This window comes from Brachyistius frenatus, unplaced genomic scaffold (genome assembly GCF_029030835.1).
Source record: "Brachyistius frenatus isolate BFR_SWC_R1_liver_20210118 unplaced genomic scaffold, ASM2903083v1 Contig_129, whole genome shotgun sequence".
NCBI lineage: Eukaryota > Metazoa > Chordata > Actinopteri > Embiotocidae > Brachyistius > Brachyistius frenatus.
In genome coordinates this window covers 851,510-877,403 of record NW_027210728.1, presented here as the reverse complement: position 1 = coordinate 877,403, position 25,894 = coordinate 851,510, and the positions used below count along the sequence as shown (strand labels likewise).

At 42.2% G+C, this 25,894-nt stretch overlaps 1 protein-coding gene across 1 annotated transcript; it reads right to left on the bottom strand.

Annotated features, from left to right (window-relative positions):
• Positions 1–1,774: 1,774 nt before the first annotated feature.
• On the bottom strand, positions 1,775–24,521 carry sntb2 (syntrophin, beta 2). The gene is made up of 7 exons (XM_069714260.1): positions 23,646–24,521; positions 9,539–9,761; positions 7,805–8,015; positions 6,049–6,191; positions 5,572–5,768; positions 2,473–2,663; positions 1,775–2,005 (listed from the first exon to the last, which is right to left on the bottom strand). The coding sequence occupies exons 1-7, from the start codon at positions 24,373–24,375 to the stop codon at positions 1,913–1,915; spliced, it is 1,788 nt and encodes a 595-aa protein (XP_069570361.1). The 5' UTR covers positions 24,376–24,521; the 3' UTR covers positions 1,775–1,912.
• Between the last annotated feature and the right edge of the window lie 1,373 nt (positions 24,522–25,894).

Below are 25,894 nucleotides of genomic sequence, written 5' to 3'. Positions count from 1 at the left end.
TTATTGTTCGGTGTGCGGTAGCGATAATCCCTCTAAAGTGTTTTAACATCTACAAGCTCCTCACTCTGCTGTGATGTTTGCCGAGCGAGCTTCATGTCGACTGAGAAAAGGCAGTGGGACGTGGTTGAAAGCTCCAAAAGAAAGTTAATAAAGGGGGATTGTTTTCCTGAGTTTCCTTTAACTCCTAAACTGAAGTGACTTCAGGGAAAGTTTCAACTTCTTTAAAGCTACAATTTTTTATTTTTTTTTAATTTTTTTTTACCATTTTAAAGGTTAGATAGTTTTTGCAGTTGTTATATTTTTATGTTAATTCTGAGAAACTTTACGAAGTACATTTTTCATATTCCACTGGCAGATTTCTTGGCTTGAAATTAGCAAAATTTAACGAGTTAACAAAATTTTTTGTGTGACTTTTTGGAGATTCGGTGCTTGTCAAGATTATGTTATGTACGAGAAGAACAATAAAGATTTCATCATGATGAAATAAGACATTAAAACTCTTGAATTTCCTTTGTTTTTGCTGTGATAGAAGCTAAAAAAAATGTTGTTGTTGTTTTTAAAAATCTAACTGAATGTAAAGTCACTACAGGCTTTGTAGGAGGTGAAGCGTTATTAAACTGCGTTGGTACCTCTGTCATGTGACAGCCCACCTAGAGACAAGCCGGGTAAAAAAGAAAAAGAAAAGTCCTTGGCCAGAGAAAAAGCTATTGTAAGGATGGTAACGAGAGACGGGTAATCTCGAGCAAAGTGGAACGAGACGACAGCGACGCGGAGACGGCGTGGTAGCGGAGGCGAAAGGAGGGGAGGACACACGCACACACACACACACACACACACACGGTCACGTCGTATATCATCTGATCCAGAGTTCACGGGCAGGAAGTCATGCCATCAGGAGATACACACTTAAGAAAAACAAACGTAGTAACACGGTTTTACACTATAAGAGTAATACTATTGCTTGTGCATGTCCGAAGCGTAAAATTCTCTTATTGTGTGAAAAAAAAAAAAAAATAGACGTTATAAAGAGTGTCTTTGACTACATGTAAAAAGGCACAGTTGGCGATCCTGATTACAACAGTAGTTTGGGATAATGTGCTAAAACTATCAGGCACACTATTAAGCCAACAGAAGCGTGTAGCATTTAGACACACAGACACGCACACACACACACACGCACACACACACACACACACACACACACACACACACACACACACACACACACACACACACACACACACACCTTTCTTCATCCGCGCAATCTCTGCTCAGGTAAACTGCATTGTGACTCTAAAACAGCGACTTCCTCTCACACACGCCAACACATTAAAAAGAGCCAAAACGTACATTGGAAGGCTGTTATGGAATGATAGGCAGAGTAAAAACAGGGAGCGTTTACCAATCCGTGCTCGGCTGTGTGTTAACCGTCTAAAAAAAAAAATAATAATAAAAAAAAAAAAGCCTTCTCTTTCTTTAACGCGTTTCTGTAACACTTTGCTTTATCGTGCGCGGGTGTCACATTCTCACAACGCCGCAGCTCATCTTTTCATACGTCACATCGGATAATCGTCACAAAATTTTAAAAACGTCGTCACGTGGAATGTTTGTCGGGTTGTTGTTACCGTCTTCTAACACCTCAAAGACCTGAAGCAAAGTGCCCCTCCCGGTTCACCTCGCCCCGTAATATAAATCACTGCAGGAGGCCGAGGCGCGGCCGGAAGAGAAGGCACATTTTTTTTTCGAGACAATCGACACAAGGACTCCTTGGGTTAAATTTCCCCCGCGGCGCCGCCTCAGTCCTTTTAACGTCAGCTGTGAATGGAGAAACTGGAGTAAATGAAGAGAAAAAAACCAAAACTTTTAAAACATCCTCTCGCCCGCGCCGCCGCAGCCGTCGCCGCCGGTCGCTTCACGTCAGAAGGCCCATGCGGGTGAGCTTGGCCGACAGGAAGGAGTGGAGCACGAACACCACCGGCTTTGGACCCGAGTGGAGGTCAAACACCTGGAGGACGGAGGGCGGGAGGAAGTGAGAGGAGGTCAACTTCAAAATGGATGGGGCAGGAAATGAGAGATTCATGGATATATATATATATATATATAACAAGATTTACTTCTACTAATCTGTTTGACACTACAACATCTGAGCTGTTAGAGTCGCTAACATGCAAATTATTTGTAGCTTTAATCGTTTACATTTGAAATCCGTTCACCTCTAATTCCTCTGTTGTTTTATCAGTTCCTGAACCTGTGATAGCTTAACAGTTAATATGGTTTATGTATCAGTAAATGAACAGTCAAATACGTTTTTTTTGTGATACATTTTTTTAATTGATTTTTATCTTAAAATTAAAAATAAAGGGTTATCGCCACCTTTTCTGAGAAACTCTTTCATACGCACTATTTACATTTTTTTTTTTTCATATATTCAAAGTTGCCCTCTCGCAGGTCCCATCGTCTGTTATTACTTACCATTTCTCCCTCCGGACCTCCAAAGTCAAGGTAAAGGTTGCGTATTCCGTCGTCGGCGGACATTTTCAGCTTCTCGTAGGGGTATCTGAAGAGCACAGCGCCTCCGGCTGAGTCGGCCGGCTCCCTCGTCACAGTGAAGCCCTTCTCATAGTGCAGCGTCAGCCGGACGTCCTGTCGGTTCAACGTGCAGCCTGGAGGAGACGGGGGGGGGGGGGAGAGCGTGAGAACAGAAAAGCTGGTGTACGAGTGATTCGGGGTGAAACTACAGTAAGCGGAGGGCGGTAGTGGACGGAGCAGTGCTGCAACTGGTGATTATTTTCACGATGGATTATTTGCCCAATTATTTTTTCAGTTAACTGGTCGGTTTACCTGCCAGTAAATATTGAGAAGCACGTTCCCAGAGTCCAGGATTACATATTCAAATGTCTTATTTTGTTCGATAGACATTAAAAACACAAAGATAACAAAAAAAAACAACAACAACAACAAAAAAAAACACTAAAAGTAACGGTTAATCAGTTAAAACTGATATCTAAAACTAATTTAAAAACAGCTGAATTAGTTAAAAATGTTATAGTACAGTGAAAGGGCTAAAGGTTGTGGATGGACACAATACGTAACGAGAGGCGATCAAAAACTTCAGAGAGTGTTCCTGTTGTGCACAAACGGTGACTTCCACCGGGCAGAAGGAAGCTATAACCTTCATGAGAAAATATTATAAGTCACGTGGCTCGATCAGCAGCAGTTGTGCGGTTGTTCAGGTCGTTTGCACCGACTGATTTTTTTTCCCCTCAGAACGTCTCGGCAGAACTCGGTGTTGACAGTCTGACCGGGTGGGAAGAATTCGAGGTGCACAACCCTGCAAATATGTCAAAGAAAATCCGAAGCTGCGCTCATGACCCGATGTGCCCTCTTTAGGTCTTAGAGAGAAGCATTTCAAGGGTCTCTGATTTCCTGAGTCCACGGTGAAATGTGCACGTACCGGTGGTCACAAAAACGTGTTTTAACTCAGGAGATTAATCTTGATCAAAGAAACATGACTGGGAGTACTTCCTCACGAAGGTTATTACTTCCTCTTGCTCGGGCTAAAAATAATGGCTGAGCGTCCAGCTTCCGTCACCTTCGTGAACTTTAACAAACTAACCAAAACATTGACTGGTTCAACTGAATGAACCAATTATTGTAATAAATTCCACTTTTATATAACCGACCGTATTAAGTTGCGGCCCAAAGACCCAAAGTATCTCTTCTATAAAAACGCAGCCTGGATGCAGCATGACTGTGAGGTCATTTGATCCGTAAGCATTTCCACGCGTTACGGTAACTTGAATGGTCCGAATGTTCCTGCACAACTGTGTGTTTGTGTAGCAGCCGGACAGGGAAGGAGAGTAAAAAAAAAAAAAAAAAGGCTTTCCAACGCTGTTCCGGCAGCCAACTATTGTTCTGCTCGGAGTGGAAACATTCCCCTCTGCTGGCTCCCACTTCTGCTTTTCCTACACACAGAGCTGCTCTTTCTGAGCTGCAGCACACGGAGCCAGCTGCTGTCAGGAGCTTCCTGTCACCGGCGCAGAAAATATCTTTTCTTGAGCGAACCTGCAGAACATTTTTTACATTTGGTATGCAGGGTTTAGTTTGCCAACATATATCCTCTCTAAAACACTAAATTCCACTTTACATTCGACTTGTACACCTGATGACTTCACGCACAAAAGCGAACCCACATCCTCTGGTCGGCTGACGCCACTGCGCTGCTAACCTGTGTGTACCGACACACACACACACACACACACACACACACACACTACACACACAAACATGGCGCATAAAACAGGCATATTCACATGTAAACACATGTACATGACCTTGCATGCCAAAAGTGCTCAATCACCTCTGTTGGGCTGGTTGGTAGCAAGTGGAAACCAACAGTGATGTCACCCACTGTTTTGTAAACTGCTCCGGTGGTACTCGGTGGTATTGCAGCTAAAGGCACTTCCACATCGGCCTCGTTTTTCAGAAATGGACGCTGCGTCCACTTTTATACACAGTCAATGGTTGCTACTGTATAACGCGGTGTTTCTTGTGCACTTGTGTGATCTCTGCTCACAGAAAGATACTATTTAAACACACCAAACCATGAACTCTGTGCGGAAATGCTGTTTACAGGCAGCAGGGAAGTAGGAAATTTTACAACGTCAACCATTTCTCAACATAACTGGTTTGATCAGTTACCTGCTTGTGTTTTATTTGTATGCAGTTGTAGCAGAGTTACTTTAGAGAAGCAAAGTAGCAGCAGGTTAAATTCTTTCTAATCTACTTTCTGTCAGTTACCTAAATACCAATATATATATATACTGTGCATTTTATATTTTATATTTATGTTATATTATATTATATATATTATATATATGTATATATATTTTATATTTATATTTTTTACTGCTATTTTATTGCTTTTCTATTGTTCTATTATTATCTTATTGCTTCTGTATGCTGCTGTAGCGAAAAAAATGTCCCCTCGGGGATTAATAAAGTAACTACCTAACCTAATAAAAAAACGAGTCAGAGGGCTGACATTAAGCTGGTTAGACTCACAAAAAACGACCCGCCTGACGAAGACAAATTTATGAAAGCAATTGTAAAGTATCATTTAACATCAAAATACCCTGCTCGAATTAGTTTGACCGACACTCGCCATGAAGTGACTTAATTTTGTGCTGAGGAAGTATATCTCTTCCTTTAAACACAACCTTAACAGGCGTTTAGGCAATTTCCCCTTCGGACATCGGAGCTGTCCAACTTCCCAGCAGCTTATGAACGCACCATTAGACACACGATAACTTCCGACATGACGAGGACAATTTTTTGAAATAGCAAAGTATCGTTTAAGGGAAGTAAATCTGTTTCTTTCACTCCAAATGTTGCCATCTCGGTTTTGGAGTTACAGTACGGTAAGTTTTCAGTACATTCATTGTTGGTTTTGGTCTTTTTAAGGGATTTGTTGACAACAAGAAAAATACAGGACATCACCAAAGTTGTCCTTGAGAGTTGCTTTGGGGGACCAGTCTCTACGAACTCTCCTCCGACTCCAAACTCACTCACCAATGGAGACTTCTTTGATGAGCTCAGCGGCAGCGTGCGCCCCCTGCACGAGGGATCGCGTCCACGAGGACAGATCCCAGTGGGTCTCCACTCGGAAGACGTGGGACTCGATTCCCCGCCCGGTGCCGGTCCGAGTGGCAAACACCAGGTCTGAACCTTGGGCGGGGGAACTCCGGGCGCTGCCAGAGTGAACCAGTCTGGAGGGACAGACATGAAAACACAGGCATAGTTGATATAATCAAATTCATGTCACCAGAGATACAGGAGGGATTCTGATCTCTGAAGTGACCCAGTTAGAGTTATTTTTCTTAAGGGGACTGAGTTCACTGCTTTTTCATTTCAAGACCTGCAGATCCTCTAAATTACGAGGACATTGAACTGCTCTACACATGGAGTACAGTTTGAGAACAGTGTATGGACAGAAAGCAGATCGGTCAGGTCAGATTTGAAGACTGCTGTCACTCTTGTTGTGTTTACCTGGTGGCCAGCAGCGGGTGTGTGAGCAGAGGAATGGACCAGGACTCTCGGCTCCACGGCACCGACTCAAACAGCAGGATGTCCTTCTCCGTGAGCGCCATGACCACCGGCCTGTACTGCTGCCGTCCTCCTTCCAGCTGGACCTACAGAAGAAAGTCAGCAGGAGCCGTCAGTGCTGACTGATCCATCAAAAACGTTCGTGGGGTCAGAGCCAGGCAGGTAGTGATGTAGTTTGACAGGAATTGATGTAATTTGACAGGTACTGATGTAGTTTGACAATGTAATGATGTAGTTCAACAGTGTTGTGACATAGTTTAACAGTGTAGTGATGTAGTTTAAGTGTAGTGATGCAGTTTAACAGTGTAGTGATGTAGTTTAAGTGTGTAGTGATACAGTTTAAGTGTGTAGTGATGTAGTTTGACAGGTAGTGATGTAGCTTGACAGGAATTGATGTAGTTTGACAGGTGGTGATGTAGCTTGACAGGAATTGATGTAGTTTGACAGGTGGTGATGTAGTTTGACAGGAATTGATGTCATTTGACAGGTAGTGATGTAGTTTGACAATGTAATGATGTAGTTCAACTGTGTTGTGATGTAGTTTAACAGTGTAGTGATGTAGTTTAAGTGTGTAGTGATGTAGTTTAAGTGTGTAGTGATGTAGTTTAACATAGTACAGATGCAGGCATGTAGCAGAGGAGTTAAGTAGTTCGCTCTGACAATCTGACCTGATTCAGTTGGAGCGTTGTGTTAAAAATAGGGCAGCGTTTCTTCAGAGTCATGACTCACTACTGAGTTGGAGTTAGTGAAAAACAATGACATGAAGCCACACAGTGTGTTTGTGAATGCGCCTGCGGTGAGTAGGTGGGCTCGACAGGAAATAATGCAACGGAAACTTCAATCTGTGTTTCCTGCGTGAACCCGGTCAAGATAAAACAGAACCATACATCCATTCACTGAGCGCGACCTTGAATGACCACTTCATCAAAGTGAGCAGATATTAATCTGGGTGAGGGTCCTGTTCCTGCTCTTGAACTGAAACGGGCCCCGGTTTAAGTTTTACATCTGAGGCTAATTCATGAAAACATGCTGCTTCCTGTTTGCTGCTGCGGGTTTTACGCTCGAGCAGAACTGCCAGTCTATACATTAGACGTCAGGATATACGCACGACTCAGGAAAACTTCGACATCAAAACCGAGATGCCATTTCCTTCTGGCAACAACACGTGTTTCAACTAAACATTTATCAGCACTGAAACTGCACTGTACTCCCGCTCTAACATGTAGGTGTATGTGCTGATGATAAAAACTCAAAATCGTGATCATCTTGAACAAATATTCATGAATAAATGACATTATCTTGGTAACTGTTAAAACTATTTTTTAGTTTTTCGTGTATTTCAGTTTTTGAAGTGAAAGATATTGAATTTGTTTTTTCCATTTTAAACCCAAAATATGTAGAAACAGAGATGTAAACATGTGTTCGAGCTGCCGTATCTTTTGACCAAACTAAATGCTTTTCGGAAGTTGCAAGTACGAATGACTCGAGGGGCAAAATACAGTCGACAATTTGGCAGCTGTTGAAATGCACGTATTTCTTCACCAGGTAATTTAAATAAATAATCAGTTTATTTTAGTTTTAAGACTCTCACTCTTCTTTCATTCTTTAACATTATCCTATTCAGCGATTCTGCAGAGAATCTAACATTTAATGAAATGATTAATCGCACGTGCAATATATGGCACGCCGCTGAAAGTACCTGTTCGGCCAGCCAGCCGATGTGTTTGAGGTGGGGGTGCGTGGAGGCCGGGGACGAGGCCCCCAGGTAGGCGTTGATGTGGGCCAGGGACTGCGGCAGCAGGGCGGCGATGTTGGTGTGGATGGCAGTGAACCAGGAGTTGGCGGAGGGTCCGTCTTTGCAGCGCAGCACCACCGTGTGTTGGCCGTCGGGGGAGTGGAGCTCCAACAGCCTGAAAGGGTCGAAGGAAATTACAAACGGTTCTCCCCCCTTTGTTTTTTTTGTATAGCTCCCATATTTTCCAGCTAATATCCTTCCCTCAAAATCCCCCCCCCCCCCCAAAAAAAAAATTGGATCAGAAGCTGACATCCGTTTCTTAGAAAGAATAACAAAAACTTCTTCAATATTAATCTCAGTGATATTTCTGCTGCACGTTAAATTGTTGCTTGTAATTTTCAGCTGCAGTGAAAATTCCTCAGTTTTGTGCTTCGAATGGATCTGATGATTTACAAATATAACTGACTGCGTGCGATAACATTTCTACCACTCAGCAGTTTCACTTTCGAACATGTTTCTACCTGATTTCCACAGACTGGACCTGTAAAATATAGTATCTCGGTGTGGCTCACTTTTATATCTGATTCACAATTATGAACTCTCTGTGTATCTTTCAAGAAAACCACAAACTATTTTCAATTTCCCTGACACAAGTTTTCTTATTTTTTTCTTAAATATTTGAATATAACAAACTTGTACTTCATAACTTTAGCACTTTCCTCTTAATTACGCAAAAAAATCGGCAGCTATTTAGCTGAAAAGTATAAAGTTATAAAGAGGAACACAACAGGTTTAAAGAAACCTACAAGAATATGAATTTATTATGACCCACTTTCTAAAAGGGCAGTGAGTTAATTCAAATTATGATTGTCATTGTGAAAGATGCATATGTATTGGTTGTGCTGCTGTTACTGACTGAATTTGGGTGGGGTTTTTTTCAAGTGGAAATTTTTGAAAAATTGACAGTAACTTTAGGGGTTTTTAGATTTATGTCTGAATTCAAAAAAACTCTTCATGAAAACAGAAGAAAACACCTGAACCAGTAAATATAGTAACATAAATGACTTACTTTATTTATCTTGATGAATAAGACACAATTTTCTTAATTTATTTAATCTCTTACTTAATCTACTTAAATATGAAACGTAAAATTCACTATACCTCTTGACTGCAAGGGGACTGAATTACAGGTCAACGTGTAGAAGTACTGAGGTTTTGATGCAGTTGTAATAAAATTAGAAGGGAGGTCGGAAGATATACTGATTAATTAAAACACAAAAGAAGCACCTATAAACTTCAAATTTCACATATTTGTAGCTACTAAAGTTGCTGATAATTTGGAAAGCTGCAGACTGTAGTTCTGGTTCATGAGCAACTTGTTAGTGTTATTGTTTAATATTCCACAAACACATCAGAGTGTTTTTTTTAATCACCCTTATTATCTCTCACAGAAAAAACATTCCACACTAATGCAGAGAAGTAAGACGCAGGAACTATTAACACACCCAACCACACCTCACCTCACCGCCCACACACTTAGGTATCTCGCTCCAACAAACACCAAGAGAGACACACACACACACACACACACACACACACACACACACACACACACACACACACACACACACACACACACACACACACACACACACACACACACACACACACACACACACACAGAGTCTCACAGCAGACCTGTTCTCCAGATCGGGCATGGTGAGGTTTCTGCTGATGAAGCACATCTTCAGGCTGATGACCTTCCTGTCTTTGGATGAGGAGGAGGAGCTGCTGTGTTTGGGCGACCCCGAGTCCTCGCTGCCGCTGTAGCTGGGCGACTGCGGGCGGACGCCGTCCCACGGCAGGTCGGCCACCAGGGACGGCTTCTTGAAGAGCGGAGAGACCTCGCGGATGTACTTCACTGTGGAGGAGACAGAGAACACGCATATCAACCAATTTTTTCTTTTTTTGAAATTCATTTGTGTTTTATTTCGGATGTTTCAGTTGCATCTTGTCCACGACTCCATATTTACCATCCTGTGCATTGTGGTATTCACTTGTAAAACACTTGAAATTGCATTGGACTTGTATGAAATGTGACACATATATAAAGTTGAATGGATTTACACACTGTATGCTCCATTTAATGTTCGATGGACGGTTCCATTTTACAGCAGCAATAACAGATTTTTTTTGACGTAAGAAGCTAAATAAACATCACTGACATTTTAAAACTTTCTACAGTGTATGTTGATATCGATGGCAAGCAGTTATGCACAGAGAAACAACAGTATTCATTAAGAGTTGTGATTTTATCCACTTGATGAGTGTTCACTCTCTTTGAGCTCTGTGTTTGGTCTCCACCATCAGACGAGATGAGATGAGAAGAATTTATTTTTTCTGTTTTATGTCATTGGAAATTAAAATATTGTGAAGTTTTAGACTGTTGCTTGAAAAAATACTCTGGAAAACTGTAACGAGTATTTGTCACCATTTACAGTCTGAGACCAATCGATTAATTATAACTAAAAATAATCCTTAAATGCAGCTCTGAATTGGCACCAGCCAAATGCTCAACTTAAAAATAATTTTATTTGATGGTTTGTTTAGCAGGTTTTCCTGATATCTGAATCAACTATGGCCCCAATAACTCCTTAAAATTTCCATAAAATGTTCCATATTTGAAGTATTACTAATAACCAACAGCCATCCTGCTTACGGCTGACCAAATTAAGTCAAATCTGCCAGAAGTATGTGAGATCCACAGATATCCCCTCTTATCATAATAGAATAAACACATCAGCCTGCTGCTGTTCATCAGCGTAAAGCAAAACGTAGCCGGAGCCAAAAGCGAGGCAGCTGTTGAATATCTACATATCTCGAGCAGGCAGTGTGTTGATAGTTTGGCCATCTGTGGGAACCCACCCAATAACAGCAGGTCACTCAGGATATATGGAGCAGCCAGCAATAAAACCAAACCACGAGGAAACACTCTGGCATGTTTTTCTGAAAGAAGTCTGCATTTAATCCGCTTCTAAAAACACTTTCGGGGCCAGTTAGGTTTTAACGTTTTCAACATGCATGGAGAAAAGTGAGGTTTGATTCTTCGGACAATCAGCTTGAGATTTAGTCCAGGGTCGGCCCGACTTGAAGTTTAAACACATCCTAATTACCTAATAGATCATATTCCGACCGAGAACCTGGAGCTTAAACAGTTTCTGCTATCGTCCATGCGAGTCTTATGAACACAAAGTGGTCTCCTGTGTGAAATTATCTTACAAAAACAAGAGTCACCTTGACGGTGCAGCGGTGAGCTTGGCCAGTTGGCTGTTTGTAAAGAAGAAAGGCTTTCGTTTTGATGTGATGGATTCACTTTCCAAATTTGGTCCTGCGGCCTCGTCCACCTCCCGCCCACGCTGTGCCCTCCCTTTCTCCTACGATGTGCGTGAACATCTTATCTCCTCTGTGTTTCCTCCTGCAGTCAGCTCGAGTGTGTAAAAGAAGTGTGTAAATATGAGAACTAATACAGGGCGTCTGGGTGTGTGTGTGTTTGTTGGACAATGAGTCGGTCTGCTCTGTATGAAACCTGAGACGAGGCTCTCGGGAGGTGAGGTCATTCTTGAACATAGACTCAGATATTAGGTTTGTGAAGGTATGCAGGCGAAAGCGAGAGCAGGAGAAGTACGAGAAACTCAGCAGCAAAGATTTCAAACCAGGAGTGCAAAATTATGATTTGAATACATATCCACAGGTAGCTGTCGCAAATGAACACTACGTGCTGTGACTGAGAGGGTGTGTAACTCAGTCAGCAGGTGAGCAGTCTGACATGGAAAAGATACGAGTGGTAATGCATCAACGTTTCAAAAAAAAAATTAAGAAATGCAAATGATAAACAGCTGAATTAGTCAACGAAAAGTGTAAATTGTTGAACAGTTTAAGTGGATGAATACGTGAATAGTACTCAGTGAATGGTTGAAATAGATACCTGCAAATTTTTAATAAAGATCTAAAATATAGCTTAAAAGTATGAGCTTCTAAATATGAATATACTAAATGTCACCGATAAACTGGAAAAAAAGTTTAAAACTAGTGAAATGTAATTAAGAAATGGTGAAATTAAGCTGAAAGTAGTTGATAAATATCTGAAAAAGACAGCTAAAAGTAATTTAGTTGAAACAGTAAGGGATATAACAGATGAAAGATAGCTAAAAGTAAATAATAAATGTTAAAAAAAATACACAAAATGGATAAATAGTTGGCAGTTAGCTACAAGTCATGTATGTATAAATGGTGAAAAAACTAACTGGGGTTTAAGAGATAGATTTAAGTATTTTATACATGTTCAAAAAGCCTAAACCAATGGATAAATAATAAATAAGGGCTAAAAGTGATGGATACATGTTGAAAAAGTTAACAGTATGGATAAACAGTTGAAATATTAAATGGATAAAATAGTAGAAAAAATAGAAATAGAAATGACTGAAATGTACAGCTTCTGTCAAGAAAAGTGTGATTGTAAACTTGAGCAAACTGATCTAAATTTGACAACCTAGTATTAAAAATACGCAAATAAATCCACTATTAAAGCACTAATGTTAAATTATAACCAGTTTAAAAACAGTTTAACAGGTGGTTCGGTTCATCTGACAGGGCGGTGTGGCGCATCATGCTAAAAAAGGTTTCGGGGCCACGACAGAAACATGCTCATGACTCTGAGACGGTGGGTGAGATGCAGAATCAATTTGCAGAGTGAGCTGCACGGTGCGCGACTCCCTGCCCGCCGCTGTGTACATTACTCTCCGTGTGACTCAGAGTGGTGGGCGGGGCGGAGAGTAACACCGAAGCAGCGTGCCAAGATCAGCCATCCAAACCACGCCGCCCACAACCAACATAAGGTCCGGGGTCATTTCTGCAAACGTCGGTGGTTTGGAGCCAGTGAGCGAGTGCATTCCTGGATGTTTGTGTGTGAGGGTGAAAAGGAAGAAGACGTCTCTGCTGCGAAGCTCTTCTCTCAGTCTTAATAATCAGATCTGGTTCAGAGACGTTGAGCTATTTTCTGTCCGCAGACCTGAGCCTCTCTGCGGTTTCTGCATGTTTATATCTTCACATACAAGAGGAATAAAGTCACTGAGTATCACTGCGCTGTGGTTATCTGCGCTCCAGCTAATAAATGCAGCAACTTCTGCGGAACAACGATCCGAAACAAAGAGAGACAGAGGAACCCGAGAGCTTCTCGGCACGACGAGGTGGAAGGTCCTCGACTGGCCGGGTCAGTCACCCGATCTCAATACGACCGAGCTAACGTCCAGATCCTCAAAACCAGAACAAGTTCAGGCCTGCAAGTCTTCAGTCAAGACCAACAAGTCTTTAGTCAAACCCCAAGTCAAGACCACCAACTCTCAAGTCAAGTCCCAAGTCAAGACAAGACTAGGAAGTGACAAGTCCAGACCGGCCAGTCCTGAGTCGAGTCCCATGTCAAGACAAGCAGGCCTCATTCAGGACCAACACGTCCCAAATCAAGTATGAAGTCAGGACCAACGCGTCCCAAGTAAAGACGAGGACGTACCAACTAAAGACCAGGACATCCCAACTAAAGACTAACACATCCCAACTAAAGACCAGGATGTCCCAATTAAAGACCAGAAAGTCCCAAGTCAAGTACAAAGTCAGGACCAGCTGTCTTAAGTCGAGTACAAAGGCATGACTGACCAGCAAGTTCTGAGTCGAGCTGCAATAATGAATCAATGAATTGTTCAGAGCTTCTTTGTTTCTTTAATGAAAAAAGTCTGAAGTACTCAGATTCCTGTGGTTTCACTTTCTGTAGCACTGGCAGGGAGTCTCACAATGATGGTTGTTCTCTGTAAAAGTGAAAGTGCTGGTTTATCCAGTCATTATGAATGAGTCCTGACAAGCTACATGTAGCAGGTCTGTACCCGATTTTTCTTTTTCAGAATTTATAAATATTAATCTTGAATTTGAACAATTTGTTGGTTGGATTATGATAAAACACCAGAACCTTTGGACAACCAATCACAACAGTGGACAGTTTCGAGCCTCCCTCCGGTTGATCCAATGTAGTCATGTTGTTGGGTTATTCTGAAATGTTTAGTTTTCTGTGTTTTGACCCTGGGAGCCACCGTAATTGTTATTGCTGATGAATCTACTAATAAACAATTTTTCTAACTAATCAATTAATAGTTAGTTTAGATATATATATATTTTTTTTTAATAAAAAAGGCCCACACATTCATCCAGCTAACTCCTCAAAATGTTTGTTTTGGCCAACCACCACTCAAAAAAACAAAGAGATTCAATTAAGCAGCAAATTGTTTTTCATTTGAGAAGCTGGAAGCTGTAGAAAACAATTAATCAATTCCTATAATAGTTTAATTTTCTTTTGCCTAATTATATCAGCTCTAATTTCTATCTACTTCAGAAGTAAAAAATGAAATTGTCTAGCAAAGACAGAGAAGAATGGATGACAAAGTAGTGGACCTGAAATCCTATTCTCCATCTTTATTGTGTATAATTAAGTCCTTGTCTTGCTGCAGTGAAGCTTGTGAATGCTCGGTTGTGTAACTTGTTGGCAGTGTGGACCTTTATACATATGCTTCTATTCAGTTTTTCTTTTTTGTTTGGTCTAAATGAAAGGCCTGAGAGCAGATGCAGTCTTTGATGTCGCCACAGAAATCAAATCCATCAGCAATGGGATGCTGCCGAAGTTATAGCCAAGACGCTAGAAAACCTCCAACCAGCTTCATCCGTTGGGCTGTTTCTACCCGCTGCACTGTCACCACGCTGTTACTCCCATCAAACATGTGGCCAAAACAACTGCTGTTTACATGTAACTTATAATTGTGATTAGTAGCCTACAAAACCGCTTTATACGTGAAGATAATGCATAAAAATGGGACTGGAGATCATTTAGTACCAAGTCAAGTCTCAAATCGAGACAAACAAGTTACAAATAAAGACTTGTTGGTACCAATTCAAGTCTTAAGTCCAGATCCACAAATCCCACATCAAGACTAGCAGGTACCAAATTAAGTCTCAAGTTAAGACCAACAAGTCCCATATCAAGATTAGCAAGTACCAATTCAAGTCCTAAGTCATTCGACCAAGTCCAACATCAAGACTAGTAAGTCCAAAGTCAAGTTCCAAGTAAAAACCATCAACTCACAAAATAAGATCCAAGTTCAGACCAACAAGTCCCAAGTCAGGTCCCAAATTTAGACCAACAAGGTCCCAAATTTAGACCAATAGGTCCTAAATCAGGTCCTAAATTAAGACCAAAGAGGTACAGATCAAGAAGTCCCAAAGCAACACCAAGTACCAAATCAACACCAAAAGGTCCCAAATAAAAACATGAGTCAAGACCAGAAAATCCAAAGTCCAAGTGCCAAGTGAAAATCAACAAAGCCCAGATGAAGATCAGCAATTCCTAAATCAAATCCTCTGTCAGGACCAGTAAGTCTCAACTTAGGACTTGAAAGTCCCACATGAAGACCAACAATCCCATGTCCACACAAACACGGGTCTGGTCTGGTCCCTCCGGTCAGGTCTTTAAATTTCCCCATGTTGGGTTTAAGTAGGTTTTCCCCGGGTCAGTTTTGGATCAGTCCAAAAATCCTCTCATCTGAGGATTTCTTTCTTTTTATTAATGGTTTAGCTTTCCTGTTTTTCCTGTCAGAAATAATAACTCTTCCTCTCCGCAGTCTGCAGCTCTCATGATAAAATGCTTTATTCCCGTTCCACCATCACAGACAGATTTAGGGCTTTCTGCTTGCATCGCACGTCTGCCTGTCTCTGCCTCGGTGCCGTCAGATGAACTCATTAGTTCTGTCAGGCCTGTCATTCAGCTCCACTTCTGCTTCTAATTAGGCCTGTCCACAGAGGACTATCTGCTCTGTGCATGTATCTGAGGGCCCGTATGTTTCCACATTAATGCGCTCGTAAGAATATTCCCTCGGAGATGCCATCGAACATCCCACGAGGCCGGCTCATCTGCCTGCCGTCAGACCTCACTGCCTTCTGGGAAAAGAGGATGCACGGAGGGAAAAAAAAAGAGGATAACATGCAGAAGAGAAAGGGAGTCTGACTCGACACATATTTGGTTGTGGTGCAAAGCTACCCGTAAAACAACTCTCTTCTTCTTCCCCACACACACAAACGTAATGATCCAATGGTATGGCTGAAATAATAGCTTACAGAGCGGCGAGTCGCTCAGCTAGACCCCGGCCTCGGCATTTTCCCCCAAAACTGCCCAGAAATTCTCCTGTGGTTTGGCCCGCCACTCTCTCCTCGCTGGCTTTCCTCTCATTCCTCTCTTCGTCTCTTCCCTCCTTCAGTCTTTTCTGCTCCCCTCCACCTTCATCTTTCTCATCCTCCTTCTTTCCTCTGTTCCCACACCTCTCACAAAAAGGTCCACCTCTAGTCTTTTCCTTCTTAATCCACCCCCCGCCCACGCGCGCACACACACACACACACACACACACACACACACACACACACACACACACACACACACACACACACACACACACACACACACACACACACACACACACACACACACACACACACACACACACACACACCCCCCCCCTCCCCTCCCTCAAAGTCTTTCTGCCAGAAACATAATGAGAACAATGTGTCAGGATGCAGAACCCACAGAGACCAAAATGCGTGTGTTTGTGTGTGTGTGTGTGTGTGTGTGTGTGGTTCCCTCCTCCAGAACATGCATTCTCGATAACATGTATACACACTGCTGCAACAAGTCACTTTATAAATTTTAAAAATCACTGTTTATCGTTTACTGACAGTTTAAAACCAACCGGTGCCGCGTCAAAACCAGAGTAAAGTCCTAAGTCAGTTAACAAGTGGAAAACAACGAATCAAAACCAGCAATTTCCAAGTGTGTTCCCAAATTAAGACCACAAAGTCCCAAGTCCAAAGTCAATAACAAGTCCTAAGTCATGTGAAAAGTCAAGATCACAGAGAAGCATGTAAGGACCAACAAATCCCGAGCAAAGACCATGAAAATGATTATGCGCTACTCGTCAAATTATGACCAGTGAAAATCACAGTAAATTATTATGGCACAGAAAAATGAATGCTTTGAAAATTGGTATTATTAGTTTATTGGGTGCATAATATGTTTTTGGTTTTGATTTACAGTTTTTACAATGGTAGCTGCTGCTTTAATATCTCTGGTTGCATTTGACTGTAGCTGCCAATATTCCACGTCAGTGAGCAGCGCTGCTTTGCGGTAATATTGGTTTTATGGGATTTTACAGCAATGTCATTCATGATTTTGATTTACAGGTTATTTAACACACTGGAATCAGTCAAAAACAGACATCTTCAGATGTTTTTCACATTTATTTTCCATTAGAAAAATTTACCATACCAGAGACTTTCTGGTGACCAAGTGAATAAGATGTTTGCCATATACTATAATTGCTAAATCCCTGATTTGGTTCCAGCTTCTCCTTCTTTCTCCTCATGTTACTCATCTGTATACTGACAGCGAGACGAGCAAATAAAGGCAAAAGTACCAAAAACAATCATTTGAATAATCTATATTATAATTTGCTGCTATTATGTCATAATATAAAACGTAACAGAAGATTTTATTCATGTTTCCCAACACAACAGGACACCATTAAATGCTGAGTACATTATTTAATGTAGAACTGTTAATATCAGATTAAATCTATTCCTTCAAATTGGGATTTTCCATTATTAAATCCAAAGTGGTGATTGATTTATACCAGAATCACGACTGGAGCTGCAAACATTAGTAGATCAATTGACTGATTGATCGACAGAAAATGAAAGCAACAACTATTTCCATAAGTGAATAATAATTATTGAAGTCATTTTTCTAGATAACATACAAACAATTTGCTCGTTCAAGCTCTCAAAAGTGAGATTTTGATGCTTATATTAGTCTACATTTGGTTGGACTCTTAAGATGTTGTTATGGGCATTTTTCACCATTTTCTGATATTCTATCAACAAAATAATTAATCAAATGAAAATAATCTGCAGATTAATTAATAATAATTAATATCCATTAGCTGCAGCATCAGTCAGGACAAAAACCTGGATCTGCATCCCTGAGATACATTTAATGGTGATCAGTTTAAGCCACAGATGGCCTTTTATAAGCAGTGCAAATATAAATGCCTCCATACACCAGAGTCCCAACAAAAAATATTCCCATGAGCCCTCACACAGTTACACCTGCCCCCTCCCCTTTGTTGTCCTTTAACCTCAGATCAGAGAAACAGCCTTTGGGAAGTAACGCCGCTGAAGTGTAAACACGAGTGGGTTTATCTGCAACACCACGCCGTTACATTTATGAAATTACATAAGTTGGCCCTTCTAAAAGGTCAGTGTATGGCCCCAGCGTGTGTCTATTTCTATGTGAATATGTGTGTCAACTTTCCACAAAGGATAAAGCAGATTATGGGCAAAAATAATCACATTCGCCATTGTCTGCTGGAGTGACGGTTAAAGATTACAAATGTCTACCTGTCGCTAGCGCAGCTGAGGGCACACACACTGACGCTGGTTGAGCTGCACTGGGTTCTGGTGGGGGGGGGGGGGGGGGAGGGGGGCAAGTTTTGTGGGATGGTGTCTGGCGTGGTGGAGCAGGTGAGTCAGTTACTCCAATAAAAAGTATTTAAGCTTCCACCCTGACAGGATGCTGGGACTAAGGTCAAAACAGATCCACATTACACCTGTTAACAACCTGCAATCCGGATATAATCTGGACAATAAAAATGCACACAGAACACACTGGAAATCTGCACGTGATCGGATCGGATGGTCCACATTTGGCGGTGGTTGGGGTCTCAACTCACCCAGCAAGTTGAAATGTGACGATAAAACAACACCATGGTAACAAATAAAACTATAAACACACTAAACAAACAATTGAATTATGAATGAATCACTTTTTCGGTCTCCGTGAAGTTAAAACCCCACCAGAAGCTGAACATTACATGCTGTTGACTTGTTATCATCTTTCAAAGTTGTTTTTGCAAGTGTGTCACCAACGCCGAGCTGAAAGACGCTAAAATTCTTCGTCGAAAGGGTTAAAATTGCAGAGAGGGAAAAACAGCAGGGAGACAAAAAACTACAGCGATATAAAGCAACAACAAGGAGACAAAAAAACACCAGCAAAGACACACAGCACAAAACAACTACAGAGACAAAAGACGACGACAACAAAGCGAAACAAAAGGACCACGAAAAGATGCAAAACAATGAAGAGACTTAAAACAACAACAACAAAAAGGATGTGAAAGGACAAGAAAGAAGTGACCGGAAGAGACGCAAAACGATTGCAAAAAGGACATCAGAAGAATTTCAGCACGGAGAGAAACAACATGAATACAAAGTGACACAAAACAACTAGAAATAGACGCAAAATGAACACAAATAAATGCAAACCTCATCTGCATTGTTTGTAAGTCATGTTGTGTTTTTGTCACTGTGGGGGTCCTGCTCGTGCATGTGTGGTGGTGGTGGTGGTGGTGGGGGAGGGGAAGGGAAGAGGGTGGGAGGGGGTGAGCGTGAGGGGGTTTACAAATCATACAATTTAAATCCGTCCGTTCGAATACAAGCATGTACATTTCTAATTTCAGTCAAAGGTCAATTCAAAACTCTTTTGACAGCTGGATACCAGCGACTTATCCGCAGATGAATGTGAAGGCAGCGGCGTTTCATACTGGGACGGAGCTGAGGAACTCGGCGTGTCCTACTTCAGGCCGTGCAGACTCACGCTCGGCGAACAGGTCGCAGCCCACGAGGACACCGACGGGCCCAGTGAACGCACGGTCGGCTCCCAAGAAAAGAACCGTTCCTCGTCAGGGCTGTCCCCGTTTTATCAATGCCCTTTGTTTCTGCTAAAGGTTTTTTTTTTTTTTTTCATTCGTCCAATTACTCGCACAAAAGGCTCATCTTGCGTCTCCGTCCACCGGGCAGCGGGCTAACCCAAAAAGACACACGAGGGGGCGGCTGCAGCGACCTTCGACTAATCATTTGGACATATGGGATATTGTGCCTTTCAGTCAGCTGGTGAGGGGAAGGGGGGGTAGGGGGATTAATCAGCAGCTTGTCATGTCTGGAATATGTATGTCATGTCTTAATAGGTCAGTCGAAACTCCCTTGTTCGTACCTGAGGCCTTTAAGAGTGAAGCCCCCCGCCCCAGAGGAACAAACTCGGCATCAAATCACAGGCTGCACGCATACAATGCAAGAAAAGTTCATCTATGCATGGCCTGATTACACTGCTGAGGGGCCCCCCAGGCAAGAACTGGTTGTTGGGTCCATGTTGACCCCCTCACTGACCACTTTAATAGGGACATCTGTCCGAAACAGCTCTGCCATAAATCCTACTTTTATGAAGCTTCTACGTTTTCAGTTTGTGTTGTTAGAAAGGTGATAATTTCTACTTTAACCCTCATGTATGTTAATGGTGCAGTCAAAATATTAGGAACGCTTTTCAATATAATCCAGTCTCATACCCACCAGTTTAATTATTTCCCCAGACACCAAGAAACCAACGAGAACTGTGGATTAAACATGAGTAGTTGATTGACAGAAAATTTAATAACAATTCTCATACATTGATTAACTGCAGTTAATTAAACTGGAGCCCCAAAGTTTGCATGCGTGTGATTCTCCAGATAATTTCCAAAAAATATTTGAATCTTTGGACAAGTCAGAGAAATATTATTGTGGTCCGGTTTTACCTCCACATCCCCACGGCTCCTCCAGTTCAGGATATATGGCTCAATAATAAGTCTTTTCCAGCAAAGACAACAAGCTTCTTCTAGTTAATACACGTTTTGGTGGCTTTATTTTGACTCTCTCGCATCACTACAGGTCGACAACTACCAATGTATTAATCTGATGATCATTTTTCTGATTAATCAAGAAGAATGGTGAAAAATCCCTGTCATAATTTCCAACGTCAGATGTCTGGTTTTATGTGACCAATAACTCATAACCCAAAGAGATCCAGTTTACAATCAGGTGTGACAAATCAAAGCATCGAATCCGCATATTCAAGAAGCCCGAACCATTAAATCTGGGACTAAAACGATCAACCAATTATGAAAATATTGTGTAATATTTGGTTGACTAATTGCTGCAGCTCCTCATCATTTCCCAGCAATCCCCAACAATAAAACATAACCGACATAATCATCCAAGTGGGAGCCGCCGGTGTCGACCTTTGGCCTAAATACACACATGAGAGCGGAGGTCAGGAATGCGGGGCTCCTAAGCTAATTGTGAGAATATCAGGGCGGGGTGGGGGTGGGTGGGGGGGGTATGTGTTGTGTACACCGCACGGCGGTCTGCAAACTCGGGCCTCGTTCTGACCGAGCGACCGAGTGAGGCGGGAGATCGACAAACAACACAGCTCGCTGCCCGTCAAGCTGACAAACAGTGACAGGCAGCTGACACATTCCTGCAAACAGAGGTCCGTGTCTGGACGGTGGCAGCACATCCTCCCGTCTCGGCCTCTCCGCCTCGGGCTCCCTCGGAAATGACTTTTTATACTGATGTCAGATGCGAAAGACCAAAATTCCACCAGTGGTTTTGAAGTGATACTTATTTCTCTGCTGCGTGCACATTTTTGGAGCTTTTGCATGTCAGCAGCAGCAGCAGAATATTTTGGATCATCTCTGATTGAGGGGAGAATAATTTTTTTTTTTTTTTAAAAACTGATACCGTTTCCACACAAAGCCTCAGGTGTTTGTTTAATCAGCACAGCGGATGGCTTAAAGAGTCTCTGACATTTAACTCCGTTTATTTTGGGAGGAACAAAACAGGCCTCATTTAGACTTTGGTGGAAATGTGTCACACATTGATTAGTTCCTACGATACGTGCTCGTCAGTATTCAGCCGGCGTTCATTCCAAACCATTAAACACTGCATTTAGGCCGTTCCCAACCTGAAGTTTCACCACCACCACCACCACCAGCGCTCTGTGGCCTCTCTGCCTGCAGTTTGCCCTTTTTCTCCCCCCACTTTTCTAAGGATTGAACTGTTCGACGTCGGCGCAGTTTAGGATGCGAACGCATCTCCATGGAGCTCTGTGCAGTCCCCCCCCCCCCACAAACAGTTTGTGAAAGATTCCCTTTACATGTCTTCATTTGTTTGGGTTTGTCCAACCAAGAGTGCAGAACGAAATTATATTAAGTTTACAATCATAGAAGACAATAAGAACCGGCAAACATACACATTTGAGAAAGTCATTTCCTGTTTTATCAGTTAATATCTTAACCGACCAATTCTTGTGCTGCTGGTCTAATTCACTTATAGTGTGTAATGCAGTTTGTCCATCTGAAGTTTAATAGGCAATTAGGCTTGTTGATGTGTGTTTAGCTTTAGTAAAACATATCTGAACACCGATCCTTCAGCAGACCTTGGGATGCCTTTTGCGGGACTGCAAAAAAAAAAAAAAAAACGATCAAATAATCTGCCTCCCACAATTTAATGAGAAAACCTCAAAACTAGCTGCACAGCCACGACTCTTTTACCAGCTCAGTCAATGTGTTCGGCGTCATTTAACCTTCTGTCAACACAGAAAAAAACATTCATTTAAAATGTATGTATCTTTCCAGCAACACGACGAACGCAAATCTCATTTTTACTCTACTTTTAGCTCCGTTTTGGTCTCCTCCATCTCTGGAGGAAGATATCTGTCTCTTAAGCATCCCAAGGTACGACTTTCCTAATCAGCCAGCCGCTGTGTTTTTCCAATCTGTGGGGGTCATGAGATCAGGGCCGTGTCTGAGAGTTGTTGTCTTGATTGAACTGACTGGCTTTCAGGTGACTTCTTTTTTCCGATCAACAATCCAGATCGTAAAGATACGAAGATTACCATCGTACGTGACAAAGAAAAGCATCAAATCCTCACATTTAACCAGAACCTGTTGAATTTTGGGGGAAAACAATAGCTGTTCTGGACTTTTATTCTTTCTGATGAGATGTAATAGATTATATTCAATTTTGTTGTCGGTACACTGACAGCATCGGCGCACTGACACACAGCCAAATCTCATCTGGTCGTGTTTACCGTGACCTCTGATCTTCAGCTACCCACAATCATTCAAACATACAGAGCGCATTGTATCTCACTCTGACTGCGACCACGGTGGTTACATTCCTGTTTACACTAATCAAAGGCTTTCTGTTCTGTTGATATTATTTAAGCCTCGTTTCTCCTCCTCCTCCTCCTCCTCTTCCTCCTCCTCTTCCTTCAGATCATAGATCAACTGGGACTGTGTGTGTTTATGGCTGCATATTATTACGTGCAATATAAACAATTATCCTTGGTGGAAGTTAGATACACACAGCACATGTGTGGAGACATCTAGAAAGCTCACAGCAACGTGTGCAGCATGCTGAAATTGATGTGAAGTGGGTCAGATGTATTGTGCTGATGAAATGCATTATCTCTAAAAAAAAAAAAAAAAAAGTTATATTAAGTATGTAGCTATTGACTTGTTAAGTTTTTCCTATTACTTGCATGCTCCAACATGTGACATATTTCCACATGGGGTTTGAAGCTATTTTATGTTTTAGTCTCTGTATGGAAAAATATGCTCCAAATTCACCTGCAGTACTGTGGTGCAGTAATAAGTTCCATAATGAATGTGACACCCATGCAAGTACCTGGAGATATAACAGGGGTAGAGTGCACAAGAGGTGTGGAGCCAGACCACAGAGGTCGAATCTCGGCCTTTTCAAATCCCCGCTCTCGCGTGGGCCAACTTACCCTCCAGCGTCACTTCTTTTCCTGCCTTCTTAAGCGCCTGGACCGCCAGGTCGTGGGTTGCCTCCCGGAGGTCGTTCCCGTTCACCGACAAGATCGCGTCGCCCACCCGAAGAGCCCGGCTCTGGTCTGCGGCAAGCCCCGGAAAGATCTTGGAGATGAGGATGGGCATCCGGTTCTCTCGCCCCCCCTTGATACTGATCCCCAGCCCGCCAGACTCCTGCTTGACAACTCGGACCTTCCGCACAGCTTCCGAGGAGCCGTCCAGGTTGACGGGCAGGTCGCCTTGTCTCGACCCGAAGCTGGACCCGGGACTGCCGTAGCTGGAACCGGGGCTTCCAAAGTCAGAGTTTGTGCCGTTATTCGGGTACTTTCCCGGGCTGTTCATGCCATAGTTGCCGTCGTATTGACCTCGACTCGCACCCCCGCGCCCCGGGCTGCTGCTACGCCCCCGACCCCCGTGGTTCTGGTTCTGAAGTTGGTCTTGACCCGAGGACGAACCGCGGCCGGGGTTCCCCGGACTCGTCCCCGGCTCGTTTCCGTTCGACATGCCGTTTCGTAGGCCCGCCGAAGAGTTGCTGTAGTCCCAGTGATTGGCCCCGGGTCCGGTTGCCTCCGCTTCGGCCGTTAAAGTGAGCGTTTCCCGGGTGAGTTCGGCGGCCACTCGGATCCAGCGGTCGCGGAGCAGAAGGTCCAGTTGACCGTTTTTGTCCGCTCGGGTCCAGACTGCCATTCCTGGACGGTTAGCCTGCTCCGAGGCGGGCCGCTTTCACACTAAACTCATCATCAACTTTTTCCTCTTTTTCAGAGTGCGCACAAGCAGCGACTAGGCTGCACTGGCCCGCATCGACACACCCACTCCCGCCGTGACTGCAGGCCGAGGAGGGGGGGTGGGGGGTGGAGAAAAAAAACAAACCCCAGAAGGACTCCCAGAAAAGAGGGAGAGGAAAGAAAAGAACAACTGGCTGTGATGGGCCAGCCTCACAGGGCTTGTTGATGAGTTCAGGGTCTAAAGCTGTCCAACTTCCACTGGAAAGTCAGCACGAATAAAACAAGAAGACATCCGTTCAAACCTTTCAAAATAAAAACAAACCAAAACATATTAAAAAAAAAAAAATAATAATAATAATCCAAATAACAGATTTGAGAGATATGGAATCTATTTGCTGCCATTCAAAGAAAAAAAAATACAGAGAAAAGTTTGTAATGACCACATTTAATGTCAAAAGAAATTAAAGTGAAGTTAAGATTTTTTTTTTTAGATTTAAAGATTCAAATTAGTCAGGATAAGTCACAATTTTGACATAAATATGAAATAAAAGTTTTGAGGGGAGGTGTAAATTTTTTTTGACCAAAGTTAAAAGTTGTACCTACTAGTCAAAAATGTGAGGTAACTAGTCAAAATTTTTACTCACGTAAAAAAGTAAGAAATAAAAAAATTTTTTTAAAGAGAAGGAAAAATTAGACAAAATGTCTTACTTTTGATAAGGTCAAAGTTAAAAGTTAATTTTAAATTGAAAAAAAATGTCTGAATTAAAAAAAAAATTCTCTATTAACTCAACATTTTGATTTAAGAAGACAAAATTATGACTTTTAATTCAAAATGTTGATTTAAGAAGGCAAAATTATGTTGTTTTTTTTTTAAACTAATGGCACTTTACAAACAGCTGATCTACAGCATGAAAAAAAAAATGAAAAAAAAAAAGGTAGATAACACAAAACAAAACACCCGGAAACAATGCAAATGATTGCAAAAATATGATCTAATTGTGTCATCGCCAAACAGTACCTGCCACTGTTGCAGGCTTATTTTTGGCTCATTTTAGAAATAGTCATAAAACAATATTTACATGTCTCGTTCTGCCAGTACGTGCGGTAAGAGAAGCTTCATAGTACAGTCAGAGACCAAAGAAATCTGCATCCGTGTTTGGGGTGAATCCTGCAGCAGTCTGTGATAAACACAGAAAAATAAACATTTGATGCATTCCTTGTGCTTTTAATGTGAAATGTAATCCCCCAGCTTCCGGTTTCAGTCTGCATAACGCAGCCGAGCTTTCGTACAGTTTGAGAGGGAACTCGGAGACGGATGACAGGCGGACGCAGCCAATAGACATGCAGACCTGTAGATTATTTATTCATGATGACAGAGGCGGAGCGTCAATAGAGGCATTATGGATCCTCTGACTGGGGATAAAGCCGTCTTAGTTCACTCTATTAATGGCATCTGCACGCTTACTGTTAACTTCTATATT

Coding starts and splice junctions, on each gene's coding strand:
- sntb2 (XM_069714260.1), bottom strand. CDS start 24,375: ATGGCAGTCTGGACCCGAGCGGACAAAAACGGTCAACTGGACCTTCTG. Junction 9,762..23,645: donor AAAAGAAGTGACGCTGGAGG/GTAAGTTGGCCC, acceptor TCTCCTCCACAG/TGAAGTACATCCGCGAGGTC. Junction 8,016..9,538: donor ATGCCCGATCTGGAGAACAG/GTCTGCTGTGAG, acceptor CGACCCTTTCAG/GCTGTTGGAGCTCCACTCCC.